This window comes from Apteryx mantelli, chromosome 2 (genome assembly GCF_036417845.1).
Source record: "Apteryx mantelli isolate bAptMan1 chromosome 2, bAptMan1.hap1, whole genome shotgun sequence".
Lineage (NCBI taxonomy): Eukaryota > Metazoa > Chordata > Aves > Apterygiformes > Apterygidae > Apteryx > Apteryx mantelli.
The window spans coordinates 120190186-120210758 of record NC_089979.1 but is presented as its reverse complement, the minus strand read 5'-3'; the positions used below and the strand labels follow the sequence as shown (position 1 = coordinate 120210758).

General features: G+C 37.0%; 1 protein-coding gene across 6 annotated transcripts in view; it reads right to left on the bottom strand.

Moving 5' to 3' along the window:
• The window catches only part of LARS2 (leucyl-tRNA synthetase 2, mitochondrial), a 95410-nt gene extending 75363 nt beyond the window's left edge, over positions 1-20047 (bottom strand). For 4 of the 6 annotated variants that reach the window (XR_001293744.2, XR_001293745.2, XM_013950768.2 and 1 more), the window contains exons 1-5: positions 19948-20047; positions 16567-16822; positions 14608-14736; positions 4570-4661; positions 1090-1150 (exon numbers count right to left, since the gene is read on the bottom strand). Coding sequence is in view for 4 of the 6 variants with exons in the window: in XM_013950768.2 (XP_013806222.2) it covers positions 1090-1150; positions 4570-4661; positions 14608-14736; positions 16567-16800 (516 nt within the window). In the remaining 2 variants the exon portion in view is untranslated. Of the gene's footprint in view, positions 1-1089; positions 1151-4569; positions 4662-14607; positions 14737-16566; positions 16823-18743; positions 19063-19947 lie in introns of those variants that run through there. The other 2 variants (XM_013950769.2, XM_067291371.1) reach the window with 2 other exon arrangements.
• Positions 20048-20573: the final 526 nt, after the last annotated feature.

The window sequence follows — 20573 nt, the reverse complement described above, 5'->3', positions numbered from 1 at the left end:
TACACATACAGAAAACCTCTGAGATACAAATGTTTACTAATATAAGAAAATGATTATGAAGAACGTGTGGAGTGAACCTTCCACCACAATCCTTTTATTTTCAGAGCAACTTTTCAGTTATCAAGAAAACTGAAATCTTACTAAAAAGGCTTATACTGAAAATCTTGTCATATATATGACATAACGAAGTACAGTTTTTAGACGTGTGACATGCATATAAACAACTTTTCCTTCAGATTAAGGAAAACAGATGGCAGGTCTCATATTGCCTGAAAACTAATCTTTTTTTATTTTCAGACCTACAATACTGCTATAAAAATCCAAGATAAGGATCTCAATCACTCTGTGCAGAATCATATTAAGGTGGTAAGTAATGATTATCACTGCAAATGTAAAGGTAGGGACTGACTTTGATTCACTGGTACATGCAATAACCCTACAATATAACTGCTTAAAAAATTGATTTCTTTCATTTTTGTCCTGAAAACTACATTGCCTTATGGCTGATTGTGTTGGTAAGGTTTTAAAGGTGAACAGCTGATTCTCAAGAACTTAAGTTTTAAATAAAATACTAGTTTCCAAAGTGGTCATTACACAAACAACTATGAAAATGCAGTCTTGCCATTCAGATTTAAAATAACATAACCAAACCAGCCTTTAAAGTTACCAGTTTTAAACCTTTGAGTATATTATAAAATACACACATTGAAAAAAGCACTCCTCAAAATATATGCACCTTAACACAAAGGCACCCTCTTTCATAAACAGCTGTCGATAAGAACACCTGAATTTTAACAGGGAAAATGCTACTGAAAGCTGAAAAAGCAGACAGAAAAGTCCAAGTGCAAAACCAAAATTATTTTAAAGAAAGATGTTTCTAAATCTTATCAGATGATGTCAGTATGTATGTCAAAATTGAGAGAAGTTTGATAATTACATTTCCCACTTTTTTCAAGTGTAATTTTGCAAATTAACAATTTAAATTGGTCACTTTCCAAGGCTTCTATATTGCCATATCTAAAAAGATAAAATTCCCTGTTGTTCCATCAAAGAATAAAAGACAGCATTCCTTAAAAGAGAAAACCTTACCCTTTCCCATGTAAAAGACAGACCTAGTGCATCAAACTGTTCCCTCATGTGTTGAATATTACTGTAAAACAAAAAAAAATTTTGAATCACTTAAGAAGATTATTGTCATGTGATCATATTTACAATCAGGTGCCTATAAAGTTCTCAGAAATCAAGAGCAGTAGTTAGCCTCTGAATCCTACTATCTCACTAACAGTCAAACTCCAGGAACTCTTACAATATTTATCTTAAATACTCACTTTAAAACTCCCTCATGTATTCTGGTTTAATTCAATGGCCGTGTATACAAGACAATGATTTTTTTCCCCCCTCTTATTTCAAGCATAACTGAAAAACAAATATAGCACTTCTGGTTGAGGGACACATGTTCCTGAAACATCGCTTTTCATTATTTTTAATTACCTTTACTGCAAGAGAGCCAAAGGGCCCTAAGAAAACTTCACGATGCACTAGGACATACCCTCACAATCAGCTTATGACTCTGCCCTGGCCGCACATTCTCTCTCCAGTCTCCAGCAACACCATCCCCCAGAGGAACCACATGAAAGATCTCTCAGTGCACAGCTCCATGAAACAGAGCTTTCAAAGCCCCAAGGGAATATTAACAATTACACTTGACTTCTGCATAGCACACACCATAGAATACTGCAGCTATTCAGTAACCTGTGTATTTTTGGAGGCAGTTTTCAGATGCACCAATGATTCCCCTGGGTACAATACACACTCCTTCTGGTACTTCTATGACTGCAGAGCTCTAGTTACACTAGAAAAGGTTTGACGGCAGAGTCATATCAATAAAGGTATACCAGGAAATCCTCTTATGGAGTCACAGCTTCTGCTGGAAGAAAGCACACTTTCAGCAGAACTGCTCACATTACTTCTGGACTCAAACTGTATCAACAAAAGCATTTCAAGTTTGAGTGTATTTTTACAAGGCTTCTGTCACTATATACATATGTATGTATGTATGTGCATATATATGTACACACATACATATAAATGTATATGTATATCAAAAACAAATGTCAACTGGCTTTTTACTAACAAAAATGTCTGTGTTTTGTTTAAGTAACTCTGGCCTCAATTTGTCTTGTGGATTTTTTCCTAACTTTGAGAATGTAAGAAGTAGCAGTCAACTGGAGTTCATTCTAAATAATCTCTTTAGATCATGATGATGGTCTGAAATTCGGCTGGTGACTCCGAAACTGAGTGAGCTGACATGTTACCATGTGTCCCCTTTTACAAGGGTGGCCAGCTCTGCTCCAGGCATAACTACAACATATGTCAGGTTGCTATCACAGCATCAAGTCCAAAATGCAGAAGCATGATATTGGTGCAGGTTTGTTTTAAAGTTTTGAGCTACAATTTATGGCAGCTCCACATACACTTCAGTTATCCCTGCTGTAGACATGACAAACATTCAAGACAGGGTCGGAGAGCAGAAAATGAGAGACAGCAATTACTTCAGTGAGCAGAATTTAATCTGCCTATATGATGAGTCATCTACCTTTGTAAGCATAATCAAAAAAATTGGGTATGTGAATAATTTTCCTATTTGGATGTTACTATAATCAGTCCCAATAGTGATGTGTTAACTTGTCTGAAATCAGTTTTGTTGTTATAATATCTAGTTTTAAGAGTTAAATAGTCTAACGATAATCCCTTTTCAGTACTAAGGAAATTTTCAAGGCAAAATTTTCTTCCACTATAAAACATCTTGTACCTCACCATTTTAAGTGTATGGAAAAATATGCACCTATAAAAAAAAAAGGGGGGGGGCAACAACACAGAATGCAGCAGAAGAAAATCAGTTCACTGTGCCCTGCCACACACTTTTTGATATTACCCTGACAAATTGCTTGGGGTACTATTAGATGAAACAGGCTGAGCTGATCCGGCAGTTGACCATTGCACGGCTCTCTCACTGCCCTACGTTCTCACTGCTTTTCTGCAGTGAGCCAATTCAACTCATTAAAATGGCAGAATGACTTTCTTCTGAGTTAGCAAGCTGAATCAGTTTGTTAGCAAGCTCAATCAGCTCGACAAGACCTCAAGAGTGCCAACACTATACAGCCGGTTTGGAGGGCCCACACAGTAGGGAGAACAACACTGACCCTTTTGTAGTCAGTAAGTCCTTGTGTCAGCCTAGCTGTCTCACAGAACTACAGTCTTCACTTCTTTGTGCCTCATTTGTCATGTAAATAAGGATCACAGTAATGCTTTATCTCACAGAGGTTCTGCCAGGATAAGCAAGTTAAATATGAGGCACTCGGATATGACAGATGCGTAGGTTTGTTTTAGAACTTAGCCACAGTAGATCTATTGAAGGAAGATAGAAATCATTAATTTACTGTCCAATACTCCTTAGAGAGAAAAATAATCTCCTGTAACAAAGGCTGCACTTTTGCCCAAAGCAAGACACTGGTAGCAGAATTTTTGCTGAGAGTCTGTCAAATATCTCCACATACCCAGAGGTTTCTAATTTCCTTTTAACTACTGTCATATACAATATAATTGATAGACCACAATATACTGTGTGCAGTGTTTTTTTCCAGACTGTCTCAAAACAAAAAAAACCCAGGGTTTTTGCATCTTGGGGGTAACTGGTTCTCACCCATATTCTCATCCAAATCATACAAGAAAGAAATGAAAGAAAGAACTAGGATAAACAACTAATAATTGGTGTACAGGGCATATTTATCCTCCCTAAATGAAATCAGTTATCTTCATATTATCGTAGGGAGAGTACCAAGTGATCTTAATATAGTACCAGAAGCATGTAAAATTTTAAAAGAAACAGCATTATCAAAGAAGGAAATGGATCAGGGTACAAAAAGTTACTACAGCTAGATTACTTCACCCAGAGCACATTAAACAGTGTCACTGAGAAGAATTGTTTGAGTCATTTATAGAAATTAACATTTACTTAGGTAACTTTCTACTCATTTTAAGGAATCTTAGGGAAATATAACACCCAATTCTGAGGTCTAAAGCCCAAAACTTCCACTGAAATGAGCAACAATAATGGCTGCTTATCACTTCCCAAGACCAGGTCTCGAATGAAAAAATTATCTTCCTCTTTCACATGGTACTGAAAACTGCTAGCAAACCTAATCACATCTCATCATTTTCAACTGTGTATTCTATACTTAGATTTAACTCACCGTAAAAAATTCTGATTTATTTCTTACTCCCTTGGGTGTTTGGGAAATGTCTTTTCTTTCTTTCTTTCTTTTTTAAACAATATCCTACCCTTTTAAAAGTTAAAACTAATCAGAAGAGAGAACCTTGAAAATCACCTTGACACATTAAGCTTTTGAAATTGAACTGTCCAAAATGACATTAGCAAACACCACTAGTTCTTTCTGTCCTGTCTTTCTTCTACTCTACTGGTTTTGCTTTATTTGGTTGTTTTATGGGGGCCAGAGTACAAATATTCACAACAGAAACGTGACATTACTTAAATTCATTAAAGACTACCTTTGTGTCCAGCTTGCAGGGTGCAGTCCATGCTCAACTGCAGCATTTTCTGCTGGTAACCCAAATGCGTCCCATCCCATTGGATTTATCACCTGTTGGCAAAAATTAAAAAACATGATCGTATGTAGCTTTCTGGAACGGCATCAGTAACACACACAAGCCTCAAAATAATGAACAGTGTTTTGCATTTCAGCACTTGCTTTGCCTCATTTGAGCCTCTTCAAAGTATGCCTGCTAGGGCTGGTCTGTTTTAAAGGAGGAATATGAAACATACTTGCTGTCTACAATTTGATGTTAGTAGGAGCTTAAAGTATTACATAATAAATCCTTCTGACTACTTCAATACTAGGTTAGCAACAACAGTATCAATCCTTTGTAATTTGTGTGGTGGTCAAAAGCAGCATTTGACGCTATTGCTCAGCAGAATCAAACATTCATCCTAAAGAAGAAAGCATGCAAAACTGTTTGAACCAAGAGTTTTATAACTGTACCTGATGTGGAGCCTACTAATTTCTTTTCCTTTTGTTTAATAAAAAAATGAAAAATAACTTTGATAACCCTAAATCCTACAGGTAATATGAAGAAGGTGGCAAAAAAAACGTTTTAGTAACATTTTACTGAACTTTTTTTTTGTAAATTTGGACTGAAGATCGACACAACATATTTCAGGACATCAAATAAATGACAGTAGAAAAAGTATTTACTACAAAATACAGTAGGCAAACTTTGTTGAAATAGATACATATCTTTCCTATTAACATGCAACTTTTTGTGAAAAATCAGATATCTAGTAACAAAGTGGGTATTCAAAAGAACTATTTAATAACCAGGAAACAAATGGTCAGCACTTAGCATGCTGTCAATAAATACACTTATGAATTGGGTACCTGATAGAAACAATACCATTTCTTAAACCTACAAATTTGCTGTATATGCAGTGATTATGCTTAAAGTTGCAGAAGTTTAACAACAGCAAAACATGACTGAGTAACATTTAAAAGGCTGTAAGAAATCAAAATTTTTGCCCCTTAAAAAAATGTACACAAAGAGCTTGTTCTCCTTTAGTAGCATGTAAACAAAGGAGCAACAAGAAAGAAGGCCCATAACATTTAGTCAACAAAGGTCAGAAGCCCAGCAATATTGATCTCATAAGCTATCTCAATACAGAAAAATGTATTTATTTCTGAAGCATGAGCTACTTCTGTCACTGTTTTGAATTATTTTTATTCTTTTTTGCCACAACCCTCTAATCCTCTGACTTTAATGGATTCTTTCGCAAAAAAATTTACAGACATATTCATAAACGTGCCTTTGGCATTAACTCGGCACAAAAGCAACAAGATTTAACAGATGTGACTCCTCAACATTCTAGTTTTTAATATTAAGCTTATTTAATACTGCTGTATTTCATTATTCTGCTGGTGCAGGAGCATAACCAAAGGCATTAAACCATGTTGTTGATCAACCGTGACTCAAGCCAGTATAGTAAGTGCCCAAGCACAGCACACTTCAGATGTGTAAATCTAACAGAAATAGGAATGCTGTTCTGTGTTACAAGTTTTCCCCATTATCAGATGGATTATTATTTTTCATATCACAGTGTCAGGAAATAAGACTCACATTTCAATTCCCCACTTCCTCACATTATAAACATTTCATGGAAAATCTCATTTGCAAATTAAACTACTTGACAACACCCTGTTGAAGCATGCCTCTCCCCAGCCCTTCTCTCCCTTCCCCCACCAGTAGTCAAAACTATTCATATAAAAGAGAAAAAATGTGAGCTTTACACAAACTAAAATTCTCTTTAGAATTTTTTAAAGTCACACTAAAATACTAGCTTCTGCAGCTAAACTCTTCTTGACTATTTTTTAGCGTTGATCATCTGGCTCTGACAAAAATGATGAAATAAACCAGATGTTTTTTCTTGTAAAATACATATTTTCCCTTTCCCCGTTTCTTTAGACAAACAGACACATCCCTACAAATATCTTCTTTTACTACAAGCTGATGCACATTAAGTGGAGTTCAAAAAAATCACTCTTGGCTAATTTTTATAAATTTTGGCTTTAGAACATCTGCTGGGTATAGAAGGGCAGCCAAAAGCAAGGCAGTCTCATTTCTCACGCTCACGAGCAAAAGAATGTGGGAAGAATAGCTCCTCTTCTGTCTACAGACTCCCAAAAGGGCAGAATGATGCTCCAGCCAGCTAATGTGCAGACATTTTATCACCGTACCATCAGTGTTAGCAGCAGTTATCTGCTCACACAGATCTTCCCAATTCTAGCAAGTACATTAAAAACATCATACAGTAGATTTACTTAATCACATTCAAACGACAGTTCAATTTAGCAATCAATAGCATTCCTCAAGTTTAAGGGCTGAAGAAATACACTAATTCAAGTTTCAGTAAGAAACCTGAATTTAAAGAGATATTAAAAATATCCTCAAATTAATCTCCAGGATAGACCTATTTGTATAGTTGCCATAGAGATGAATGTAACATGCACAGTGGTTTAAGAGAAAATGATTTCAAGTTCATTGTCTCTTACTTCTCTGCTACAAATGGCTTTGAAAGGTTTGTGAAATGCAATTGTCCAAACAACAGGCCAGTTTCTTCCAGCTGGATTGTGTTACGTATCCGCAGTTAAAATGCCATGGCCTCCACACAGCACTTGGCATTACATCTTAAATCTGCTTAGCCAACATAAAGCACAAGGCTGACTGTAACAATATAGTATTGAAAAAATGACAAAAATCTCCAGAGACATGGAAGAGCAGAAAAAAATATAAAACTAACATGAGAAGATGGCACAATAGAGGAACAATTCAACTATCCTGCTTAAAACAGAGGAAAAAATAGGGAGAGTGCAATTTTGAAGACCAAAGGGTATTCCTTGTAGCTCCTTGATGGCTTGGCCATAGGCCATAACTAGCTGAAAACATGGCTGCCCCCTCCAGCATTACAGATGAGTAAAAGAAAAGGAAAAAAGTAATCCATCTTCTTGAATGCTGACTTGATTGCTTCTGACAACAGTCTCTAAACCTTGGACGAATGGGGCATCAATTCTGCTCACTAGAGTGACAGTTCTTCCCAGCATGGCTTCTCTGTACAAGCAATATTTGCTAAGTCACAAAGAGAAATAAAAATCAATAATGGACATATTTTGTAACAGAGGAGGCCTGCACAAGTCTGAGGATGTCTATACACATTAAAAGAAGGCAGATTTTAGTTTCAAAGGCAAATTAAGATGGCATAAACCAATACTGTTACCAAAGGCAGCCATATGTTTCTGAAATCACTCCTTTCTTGCACAGGACACTCTCTTTGGATGGGCACATGCATCTGTGTATTCATAGTGAACTGGAAAGGTAAACTCTTCCTGGTTAAAATTACTCATTTTTTTGCTAGGTTAGTCTTTAACCTTGAGTACATGGCTTAAGAGCCTTAAAAGTTCACATCATCAGGCAGCATCAACTATGAAGGACTGCAATTTTCTATCACTCAACGTGGTGTTTTATCCAAGACCATAAAGTTGCAAGGAAATGATTCACTGGTATGTTGGGAACAAAGTGCTTGATAACTGCCACACTGAGTGGTCTTTTCAGGAGCAGACTATTGAAAAGAGCAACAGTTGCATCTTGAAACATTTTAGATCATAAAGATTCAGACTTTGTATTAGCTGATAGCATAGCAATAAGAATCATTTCACAGCATGGTCAAAAATTTGTCACTAGTGATGGCTGGAGTTCTTAACGTGACTGTGGGACTAAGCAGAGGAAGACACGGTAACTCCATAAATTAATTCCTGAGATCTCAGTTCTTCCTCGCAGAAGGTTTTCATCTATTCACTGCCATAACAACCAGCCCATCGCACCGACATTACTAGGTGAGATCAATAAGTGCTATATAACACAAAGCTGACAATAATCTTATAACACTTAATTCTATGTCTCCATCAACATGACTGGAAAAAGATGATTCAGTGAGTTTTTCTTAATGTTTGAAAGGAAACAAAGAACCTGTTTGCTCTCCCGATGTGCTCAGCATGCCTCAAATTTTGACCAGAGATCTGGCACATCTTTTTTACATCCAGATCTAAATTTTCTGAAAGATAGTACAATAAGTGCCAAAGAAATGCCTGTAACTAAATATATTTATTTCATAAGAGTGTGAAAATAGAGGACAACCATAAATGAAAACAGAGGCTGGCTGACAGATCAGTGATTTGAACTAATATAGCAAAGCCTACATTCCTGTCTCTGGTTACAATCCCACGACACTTAACATGAACTAACCACAAAATGCTGACAAAACAGGTGATCTGCGGTCCCGAGTTCCAGCTTCTACAAAACAGCCCTGGCTCCACAGGCAACTTTCTGGCATCTTTCTCTCATTGCACCTCACAGTTGTGCAGCCACACACAAGTGAGACAGGAAGGGCACGTGGCTGGAGAGGGGAAGGGAGAGTAGTTCTGCTCCTTCCACTGGCTGCCTGAAATTAGACTGCACTGAACATGTTAAAAAGCTGATTTGTAGATCTACAGATTGCTGCTACAATGACATTTTAAAAGCAAGACCTCCACCTGAATGTGGCCCAGATTGCCTTTTAAGTGTGCCAGTTAATAAACACCGTTATGCAACAGCTAAAAATCAAGCAGGCAAGGCACATCTGGAAATAGATTAAAATTACAAATTTTTGACTAGTGTGTACAATCTAGCCAGCAGAACTGTTTCAATGATTCTTTGCAACAGAATGCTGCCTATTAGCATTCTGATAAGACACTTTTCAAATTAAAAAATAATCAACCCACACAGATTTCGATCAAAACATAATAACTCTGCTTATATAATGCTTTCATTTATTTCTTGCTCTCAGTAGAAACAAAATATGAAAAGTTACTCTGTCTGCACAGTACCAAACATTAAGAAAACAATGAAGTCTCTCACCTCCTTAATCTCTCACATTCTTATCTAACATAATTGCATTTAAAATATCATTACATTTGCTCCCTCTTTCTTTCTAAATGAAAAAAGTGAGCTAGTTAGCATCTTCAGTACTTGCTTCCAGAGAACTAAATTCAAATAAGACTTAGTTCACATAAGATATGTGTAAAACTTTCCACTTAGACCCACAAAAGAAATCTGGCAAATGGGCAACACGCTCTCACAAAAAAATGGTAGAGATAGTTAATGATGATCAGAAATCTGAATCGTATTGAAGTAACATATCCTGCTCATGAATTCATTACAAAGTTTTAATTAAATGTTCTTTAGCCCGCTTTGGGATATCATGAAAATATCACTGAATATATTCCAAACCCGTCTATCAGGAACAGTTTAAGTATAAATGAAGAAATTGCAATCATGACATGCAGGAATTTCATCCTGAATTGTCCAGTGATCATTCTCATTTCTGTACAACTCAAATATGACAGCCTCACTGTGATATCAATTTCAATTCATAATTTTATTTAAAAGATATTACAGAAACTACTGAACTGGATCACTCTGTGCTTACTGATTGCTAAGAGAACTATTCTTAGTCCTCAGAGAGGCGTAAATTATCCACTTTGGAATTTATTAAAGACACAGTACTTTTTCCCAGAGCAGTGGCAGACAACAACTGAAATCGCCATGAATATCTCCAGAATTTGTACACGACACTCAAATAATCAATAGGAAATGCCTTACCTTATTCCAAAACTCAAACATTTGAATTCACAACATGCATATAAATTCAAGAAAACACAACCAGAAACTTCAAATTTCACTTCTAGATTGGTTTATTAATAGATATAAAATTGTAATTTAATACACATAAGTTACTATTTCATAGCACTTTTAAAGATGTATGCTTGTAACAAGATCAGTAACTAGAATTCTCCACATGAAAAAGCTTGGTTTTAATTGCCCTTCAAGAAAAATATTATACTAAACACATTTTGGAACTGCATTCATGCTAAGTAACCTATACTGTTTACAGTTCCCACGCAAAGACTTTTTCTTCATATTTCTCTTTCAGTAATTAGAATGTAATCAAGTTATCTTGTAACAGATGTACTCTTCAAGTCATTTTCCCTTAATTCAAGTGCATGACAGAGTTCCAGTTTTCTGTACACTGTCATCCGATATCTGAGGAGTACTGGAACCACTGGCAATGCTTCACTGGTCAGATCTTAAGAAAACACAAACTGCACTTCACCAGTTTGCTCAATGTGATGTCCTGATTCTGACCCCGTATCAACACCCCTCTGATGAAGCACACATAGCCGCACCTCCTGCCGAAAATACTGCAAAGCTTATCAGTTATCAGTACACTAAAAAATGCTATTGCACGTTGTGATGTTACATGTGCATTGAATCCCATCCCCACACAACATTTAATAAATGACTAGCCATTCATGTATTGCAGAAAAGGCTGCTGCTTATTAGGTCACCTGTTTGCTCATTTTCAGTGTCATTTGTCACTCACATCATCTGCAGCTCCATGTTAAAAGCAATCTTTCTTCCAAAAAGAAAAGGAAAGTAGCAAATATAAGGAGCAGCAAATATTTATTTTCCCACTTGAAGTGTTGGTGAAGTACAGCTTTCTCGCAAATATCAGCAGGTTTGAATACACGTTGCCTCTCTAGAATATTTTAATTGAAACAAAACCAGATTCTGTACTACTAGAAATGTGAAATATTAATGTTGCACTTTGGAAAGGCAAAAAAAGGCATTCAAATATTTAACCCCTTCCCAGTTAAGACACCATACTACCTCTTACACAATGGAATTAAATGAATGCATTTCAAATTATGATTCCAATTTACTAAAGGAACTCTAATTCCCTTGTAAAGGCATTCAAGCTTATCCTTAAGTATTATATCAAATAAGCCAGTTCCTTGCCTATTCAAACTAAATCAATATTAAACTAATTTACTGTTTTCTCGTGAAGGCATTCTCTAAGTAAGAAAAAAACATCTCCACTTTACCCTTACTCAACATATACACTATAATGTGCAAATGACCGTCCTCTCCTGATATTTTTCTTTATTGTATGTTAGATAACAAATACACATTTTAGTCAGAGGTTTTCCCTGGGAACTGTGAGTTTGAATATTTTTGCCGTATTGTTTACTGTAAATACTTGTAATTCCTCGTTGTCCAACAGACATTTTCAACCTTACCTATATTCCCGTGCAGGTAGCACAGCTATATGATTTGCCAGTCACTGTCGGTTCTATATCTATATGTAGAGATATAGCCCATAATCTTATCTTCAATGAATCTTCATTTTTGCTCATTTCAAAAAGATGAAAACTAAGCTTAAAAAACATTATTACTTAAAAATCTTTAATCCTAAACTTGTCTTGAATATCCAAAATATATTCATTTCTACTTACATTTTTTGTTGGAAAAATCAGCCGTCTCTAAACTTTCAAACATACAAAACTAAAGCTGAATGAAAATAAAAATGCAATAACTTGAAAATGATGCACATTGAGGGTTTTTAGAAAGGTGTTTTTTTTTTTTTTTTTTTTAATGTACAGAAGAATTCCAGTGAAGTTCACATGAATACAGAGAAATAATTTTTTCTTAGGGATTTCAAATGTTGTGTTTGATAAGACATAACTACTTCATAGTCTATAGCAATCACACTAAAGAAATCTTTAACAGATTAGACAACTGTGACAGCCTCCAGAGAAAACACCAAGAGATTGATAAATTAATTTTGAGGAGAAAATCAATTATGAAGACATTAATTCTAACTGATGGGGAAATTAATATGGCTAATAAAGAAAAGCTTTTGTTTGTTTGTTTTTTTAAGTAAATGCAAGTTTAAGCAAGTAAATATACATCACTGACACAATAGTTCCGAGTCTGAGATACTCAGAAAATCATTTGAGACCTTTTATGTCTCCTTAATGGTACATGAATGTTGAATTCTTTGGCTGACCACCTTTAGTCATAAATAGATGTTCAAAGAAGTTAACACAAAGGCAGATGTACTTATTTATAGCAATTCAACATGTTCTATGGGCACTCTAATATTCTTTAAAGTCATTTTTACATGAAATGTAAAAATAAGTTGGAAGGCAAGATTTAAAACTTTGTATTACAACTTGGTTAGAAAAAAAGTCTTTCAAAACTTTTCCAAAAAAAAAAAAGTAATCTTGGAAATAAAAACTTGTTTTTATAACAGCTCTTGTATTCCATCGTAACTGTATTATTCTTTCATTTTCCCCAAAGGTTTCTACTGAGGGTGCTCACTTCCCTTGTATTCAAAAGCTAACACCTACAGTATCCTACTAGATGTAGACAATTTATTTTATTTTCACTTTATTTATTTTAGCCAGTAAAAGAGGAAGCATATTTTCATCTTACTGAACAGAAATTGAATAGATATCTCCACCGTTATTGATGGGAGCTGACCTACATGTTAAAATGACATCTCCAGTGGCCTTAACATTAAGCAAGAATCTAAAGTCTCATCAAGAACCCAGTTGGCTCAATTTTTTAATGGTATCTAAATTCTAGTCAAACAGAAGAGTCAGTACAGATTACTATTACAATATATACACACTTTTAAAGAGAAAAAGCAAAATCAGTTATTCCCTTTTCTGGTAATTTTAAAAGCATGAGAATGCACTTCTGCAAAGCAGCAGCACGTATTTGGTGTATTTTATGCCAATGATGAACCTACCATACATAATGAGTATTTGGAAAGGCAGTACACTAAATAATTCAGTGACAATACCCTTAAAAGTGTCATGGATGGCTATAAATCCAGAAACACTACACATAGGCAGCATTTGTGGCAAAGAAATTGCTCTTCCTAGCATGACCATCAACTAACATTTATTTCTCAATTTCATCTTCATTTGCTTTCTTTTGAGGTTCTATTTCCTATATTATTGAGCTGTTCTGTCTTCCTCATACATCAGAAATAATTCCTTTTTGAGTCTCCTCCTAGATTCTTGCCTAGACCTCCTTCTTTTTATTTGTTCCCGCTCCAAAATATGGTATCCCCCTTCCATAATCCTTCCTACTCCTTTCCAGATTCTTACCAGTTTCCCCCCTACCAAATATTCTTTCTTCCCCCTCAGCATGGTAATCACTCTGGCCACAATTCTTCCACACCTTGATTACGTCCTTCAAGTTTTACCCACCACTGCTCCTTATGGCAAAAAGCCAATTAGGTTCCCATCCTCAGATGGCAAGGACATGGCTCTCAACTACACCTTCTGTCTACTAGAGAGAGAGAGAGAGGAGGGAGTGAGGGAGGAATGAGAGGAGGCTTGGGGAGAACCGCGAAAAGAGGGAATGCAGTAGGGAAAGTGGGACTTCTCCTTGCAGAGGCAGCAAGTAGTTAGTCCTAGCCTACCTCATAGACTTGTGCCCTCAAGAAAACAGGGTTTCATGTGTATGAGCAAGGCTGAAATAGGCAAGCCAAAGGCTTATACCACCACAAAACAGAAACTTCTACAGCTATACCCAAGTGACATGCCCCCATTCACCTGACTTACAGCCCTGGTGACAAGGGGTTCCCCTCTCAGCTGGCACAGCGGAGCAGCAAGTCCCTCCAAGTCTGACCAAGGACAGCAACATGCTCTGCAGAGCAGCAGAGGTGAAACGTGTCTACATCAACTTCTGAAGCATCTCAGTTTTATGCTACCAGCTACAGGATAATATGTTTTTCTTCTGTCACATAAAAATTTCCTGCCCAGACGGTATTAGGGTCTCGAACCTCCTCTCATAGAAATGGTGTGGTCCATACCTCTCATTGATATTCAGGTGGCTTATACAGCAGCAGTCACATTTCAGACAGTTTGTAAAAATCTGTTAGCAACAATGAGTTCTAAAGATCACGTCTTTTAAAAAAGTCTCAACTTCTAATACATTCACAAGCTCCACAAGCCATTGTCCTATGCATCTGTAGCGTATATTCCAACCTACGTTTTCACCTGCACAAATTTTAAAAAATACTAATTCCCTGACCAACTATGAAATTAAAATAACAGGAAAACAATCCTATTGAAGTTCTTTTCTTACCTGCATCCCCCTCATTTTCTGAAACCGAGCTACTGCATCACTGATGGTGTAGACACGAACATGGCCCATGTGAAGCTTTCCAGAAGGATATGGGAACATAGAAAGCACATAAAATTTTGGTCTTGATTTCTAGAAAGGAATTTTTATAAAGTTATAACCACATGAGTTAGCATTTAATTTGAATATATACATGTGCACATTATAAACCATACAGTACCATTAAGTGAAACAAAGTTCTGCTAGAACTGATCCAACTGAGCACTGACAAAGTTCCTAGGATCGAATTCTTTGGGGTTGCAAATGGAGATCTTTTACCAGACTTTGCTGCTGTCTCTTCAATTTATATTGATATTTAAATGACACTTGAAATTTATGTTTTTAATCAACTTACTCAGCTAAAGATACATAAACACAATTACAGCTTAACAAATCACTATTCCTTACCCCAGCAGCAGTAACTGACTGTGTGCTCCTTATCTGTCCCATCAATAAAGAAGAACATGGCAGATTAAAAGATCCTCTTCATAGTTTAAATAAAATGCTTTACTTCGTATTTACAGAGAACAAGGAGCTCATTCACAGCCAGTTGCTTTTTGTCAGCTGAACTTTGGTAATTCACTGAATGACAAACTCAATCACTTGTAATTACACGAACACCCATTGAAGTGAAACTGTTCAGTTCCCCTGTGCATGTCAGATACAAACACAGTATCTGCAGTATCTTGAAAGACAGTATCTTGCATAGTGAAAAGAAAATAAACATTTTCATTTAGGTAGTTTTAAATAAACTGATAACGTTTCACTTCCTTTTTGTAATTTTATCTTCCACATAAACTCAATCATAATTAAAATGTTGTATTAGGAACAATTTATCTTTGATACTTAAGTTCTTTCATTAATTTTCTTATGTTAATAACACAAAAGGGTAGCTTTTATTATTCTGAATCATACTCTGTATTCACATTAATCAAAAATTTTTTTTTTTCGCTTTTGTCCAATAGCAAGCTGAGGAGTAATTTAAATACTTCATTGGAATACTCTGTACAACTTGCATCTTAATAAGAGATACTAAATTTATTTCAATGGTAAGGATAAAATAAAAAGCATTAGCATTAAAAATATCTTTTGGAATTTAGCAAGTGTACAACACATGCATGATAAATACGTATATACATGTTGTTGTCAGACATTTAAAAAAAACCACACACAGGCCTAAATTAATGCTTTCCCTGCTATGTGTGTTTTTCATCTCAGTTTTCTCCTCAGAAAAAGCAAGCCCCTTCTCTCTGACCATTTGATGGAATCTATTTTCTGTTGGAGATGGCACATCTGAGGAAAGAAGAAAAGCAAACAAGAAGGGGGAAAAAAAGATTTTATACCTATGTGACTGAGCATAAGTATGAAGGGAAAAGAGTCAGAGACAGAGATTGCAATTGTTTTCAAAGTTCTTTATTGTGTGGGAAAACACTTTTTTCTGCAAGTCACTCATTTTGCCTAAGATGCTGTAAAACAGAAAAAAAGTCTTTAAAATATGACCTTTCCCTAACATAGATTTTAAAGGATGACACAGTGTCAAGCATAATAGATTTTGTCATAATCACTGGAAACGAGCTGTTTAGAAAGTCAATTATTTACAACATTTTTGAATGCAAAAGACTTTTGTTACTTTAAATAATTCCTGAAGTGTGGTATAATATTGGAATAAATAACTGATTATTTGAACCTTTTCTAAATTTACAAGCTGATACTTTTCTGCTAAGCATGCTTTTCCTTAAGAATTTTTTCCCACCTATTTCAACTGTTTTTAATGATCTACTACCGCATAAAAATATTTTTCTCTATACTGTAATATACAGCTCAACATTGTAAGTCGACTGTATTAAATGTTTTCCAATATATTTCTGCTTGAGAAAACAAAAATATCAAACATGCAATTTCCAAATTTCTCATGATGCTTACATCAGTTTCTGAAATTCTGCAGAACTGATCCTTTATTCTTGGGAACCACCAATTTTCAACTCTTTTTCTTGTCTCCAACCCATAGTTTTTTTCCCATTTCCCCGTCTCACTGTAGATAGTTCTGATGCACACAGGAACCCGTTGTGTCTGCCATTTAATTAATCCCAGGAAGCCATTTAGTTGTCTATTCAAACACAAGGAACAAGTGCCAACTCTCTGACAAACCGACTGCATTCTTAAGGCTATGATGTGTGTTCTGAAAAAGACAAAAATATATATTTCAATCTACAACATGTAACTGGAATTCAGTTGTTATTATGATTATATAGCAATTTAGTAGCTATGAAGCACATTTTACCTTGGTTTAGATTATGTACCTGTTCTCCATATTATCTGCATTCTATCCCTGTGTGTTAGAATTATAGAAACATTTATTTTTTAGTTGAAAGAACTAACTGTGACCCTTGCACAGGACAACAAAACTGAGCAAGTCTGTTAGATTATGTTTGAGTCTGTTATATAATGTTCATGTCTGTTAGATTATGTTCAAATTCTGTAAGATTTCTTCTCTGATAAGATGCAATTCTTGCATTCAGTCTCCCAAAAAAGCAGATTAATCAATTGAAGGTTCAAGAAATTGAGCTGACTGAACGTAGGAGGTGGCTAACAGGGTTTTACTAACAATTTAGAATAAAAATAGGAAGAGGAGGAAGTTGGATAAAATTATCTTGTAAAACTTCCAAATCTGTCATCACTGTAAGTGATGGAGGTGGATGACTATAATTAGTAGATTTCAAATGGAACCAGAGGATATTCTAAATTGAGTATTTTGCTAAGGGTTTCCCTGTCAATATACTTTCCCGCAAGAATTACAAGGAAAACTTGTAAGTATACTGCTCAGAAAAAGATATGATTTAACAGGCCAAGCAAGACCAATTCTGAAGGGATTCAACTCTTTTTCAACTAAAAAGTCAGTCAGAAAAAACCTCCTCACGTGCTTTGGATTAAGTATTCTAAAATAAAACTACTCAAAGGTGAGAAAAATCAATTAGTTTGAAAGTTCAGGATAGATCTCATTAAGATGTTTACTGGTTTTACAAGATTTTCTTTCTTACAGTAGGAAATACTGCATAAAAAGAATCTACTTTGAGAAGTTTTCTTTCCCCATCTTCACCCCAATTTCCCTTTTTTAAATATAGTTTATTTACATCAATACTTCCTACCCTCTACAGATTCTTTCTCAATTTTTGGTCTATATATTTGAATGTTGTAGCAAGCTAGCTACTTCAGTCAGATTCATAATTTTTCATGGAAAGAGTTGCACTAGTAAAAGCCCTGTGCAGAAAAATTCTGTATAGGAGAACAGCCCTACTACCCTTCTCATATGATAACACCACTATCAGTAGAAATCATTTTTAGATCACTTAAATTGTATACTGGGTATAACTAGTAGGAGTTATAGTCCTTCAACATATACCACATATGCATACATAAGCTCCCAATGCCTGCACCATTACATATCTACAGAATTGCATCAGAGAAAATACACTTTCTCTGCTATTTATCAAGCGGGCTCTTTTAAACATTCTCCATTTACATAAGTCATGCCAGTGCCTGGAATATTTTGCTGCTAATCTCTAAAATCTCTCTTATTTCTAATAATAAAAAATACAAAATTGAACACAGGATTCCAAGTGCAGGTGCACAGAATTATTCAGGAAACACCTAATTTCTTCCCCTCCGTAATCTGAGGCTTATTCAGGCAGCTCAGAATTACCAAGGACATTTTGGTGCTTTACTGCTTTACTTTTTATTACTTATTTTCTTATTACTTATTTCTATTACTTGTATTTGTTTTTTGTTTTTTTTTTTAAACAGAAACGAGTACTTTCCTTCCTTATGGTAGGCCACTTTTGGCATTGCTAATTTAGAAAATATTCCCTTTGTTTAAAAACACATTAATCGTTCATTTAAGAGACAAATGAAAGGTGCAGGCTAAACCCCAAGGGCTGTGTACAGCTCAAGAAAAGCCTGCCTGTCAATGCATCCCCAGGGGATGTTTGGATGACCTATGAGTCAGACAAGCAGGGGCCACAGTGGGTGACATGTACCAGAATGGGGCTGCAGCTTGGCTCACGCAGCCTTAAAACACAGCTCATTTAAACACAGGGACTCACCAGATGAAAAAAAGAGATCTGTAGTCTCTTTTTTGCTCCCAGACTCTCTTACACACAAGATGCAGCTGATCAGCAAGTCACACATCAAGCCAACTAGTGACATGTAGCACAAAGGGTAACAAAATATGAGAGAGGTGGCACTAACTGGTTTTGCCTTCCCATGCTTGGGTGCACAGGACTAGGGCATTTGGCATGCCCTAGTTATCAACACCCCAGTGCAGTGCAGGTCTCAGAAGGAGGCTGCAAGCCAAGAATGGCAAAGCAAGGCAGTCATGCCAAGAAGGCAGTAGGAGGCTGGAAAGACAGGAGACATCAACCCAGTTTGAGTTCCTGCTTTGGCAGGAGGTAGTTAAAACACAGAAGAACAAGGAGGTCTTAACTAAATTAAGGTATTGAAAATTGCTTTGCAAGGGCCAGTATATTTCACCACCCTTATCAAAAACACCAGATGAGAAGCTCTAAAACAATACTTTCACAGATAACTCGCATCATAACCTCATGTGAATTAGGCATTCAAATTTCTAAAAATACCATGAAACAAGATTTCCACTAGCTGAATACGTTTCTTGCAGGTCCTGCTGTTCAAAAACATCTCCCCATTCACTTTCTCCTTCTGTCTGCCTGCCTCATCTGTTTAGATGGAGAACACTCATAGGAGCTGAACAGAATATTATTTTACAGGTACCAAGCAGAAAGCACAACAGCTGCCCCCATGTCTGAGATCCAGTGCATGGCACATAACACAACTCTAGCAAAAGCAGGTGAGGGAGTCAATCCGATTTCTTTTTCTTTTTTTTTTTTTCCCCCCTGAGAAGCCCAAATTTGAATTTAAAAAGCTTCCCCGAACTGCTTTTTTTTAATTATGAGCAAAAGCCCCAACGGGTTGGCACGTTGCTGGAAAAACAGGTGCAAGAGCAGGCAACTCCCTCAAGAGCGAGTGGTAGAAAACTGTCGGCGGGGCAGGACACCGAGGACCGGCTGCTGAGGGCCAGAGGACCGCTGCGAGACCTGGCTACCGAGCGAGGCACCGACAGGGCGGCTGTAGAAGGGCTACGGGGCACTGCGAAGGTGGGCGCAGCTGCAGACGCTGAGGGCGAAGACCGCCGCGAGCGGAACAGGCGGAGCAGAAGCAGGAGGCGGTTAGAACCGTTGGGCTGAGAGGAGCCAGGCCCGTGGCTCGCGCCCGCCGACGCAGAACAGTTACCTGCGCGCGAGAACACGCTGCTACGCCGCACGCACCCTCAGCTTCCGCTCCTCTCCCTGGGCGCCGCCATTTTTGCCTCCTTCCAGCCTTGGCGGCGGCTGCGCACCGCCCGCACCGCCTCCCGCGCACGCGCAGCAGGGCGCGGTCCGCGGCGGGGCGGGGCGGTGCCGGGCGGCGGGCGCGAAGGGGCGCGGAGCCGTTAAGCGCGCGGGGCGGGGCTGCTCGTCCGCTCGTTCCCTACGGCGGCCGTTGGGCGCGGCTGTGGGGCGCCTCTGCTTCCTGCTGAGGCCTTTGAAGAATATCTCCCTTAATGGGTAGAGTCAGCAACTACGGGGGGGGGGCGCGAAGAGTAAAAGTTCAGTCTTTTCTCACGCTTTCAGCACAGACATAAGTAAAATTACTGTGTGAAGTTGTAAATCTTACCTGAAATCTCACTTTTAAACCGTGGGCCTCAAAGGACACAGAATGGGAGAAAACCATAGTTCTCAGAAACAATACATTTTGCAAGTGTTGCCCAGGTGAGAGCAAAAGAACACCTGCTTAAGAAAGATTCACACTGAGCCTTAGTTTAAAACATTCCCAGACATACAGGGCAAACCTTGAATTTTAACAGTGTTAGAAAATCA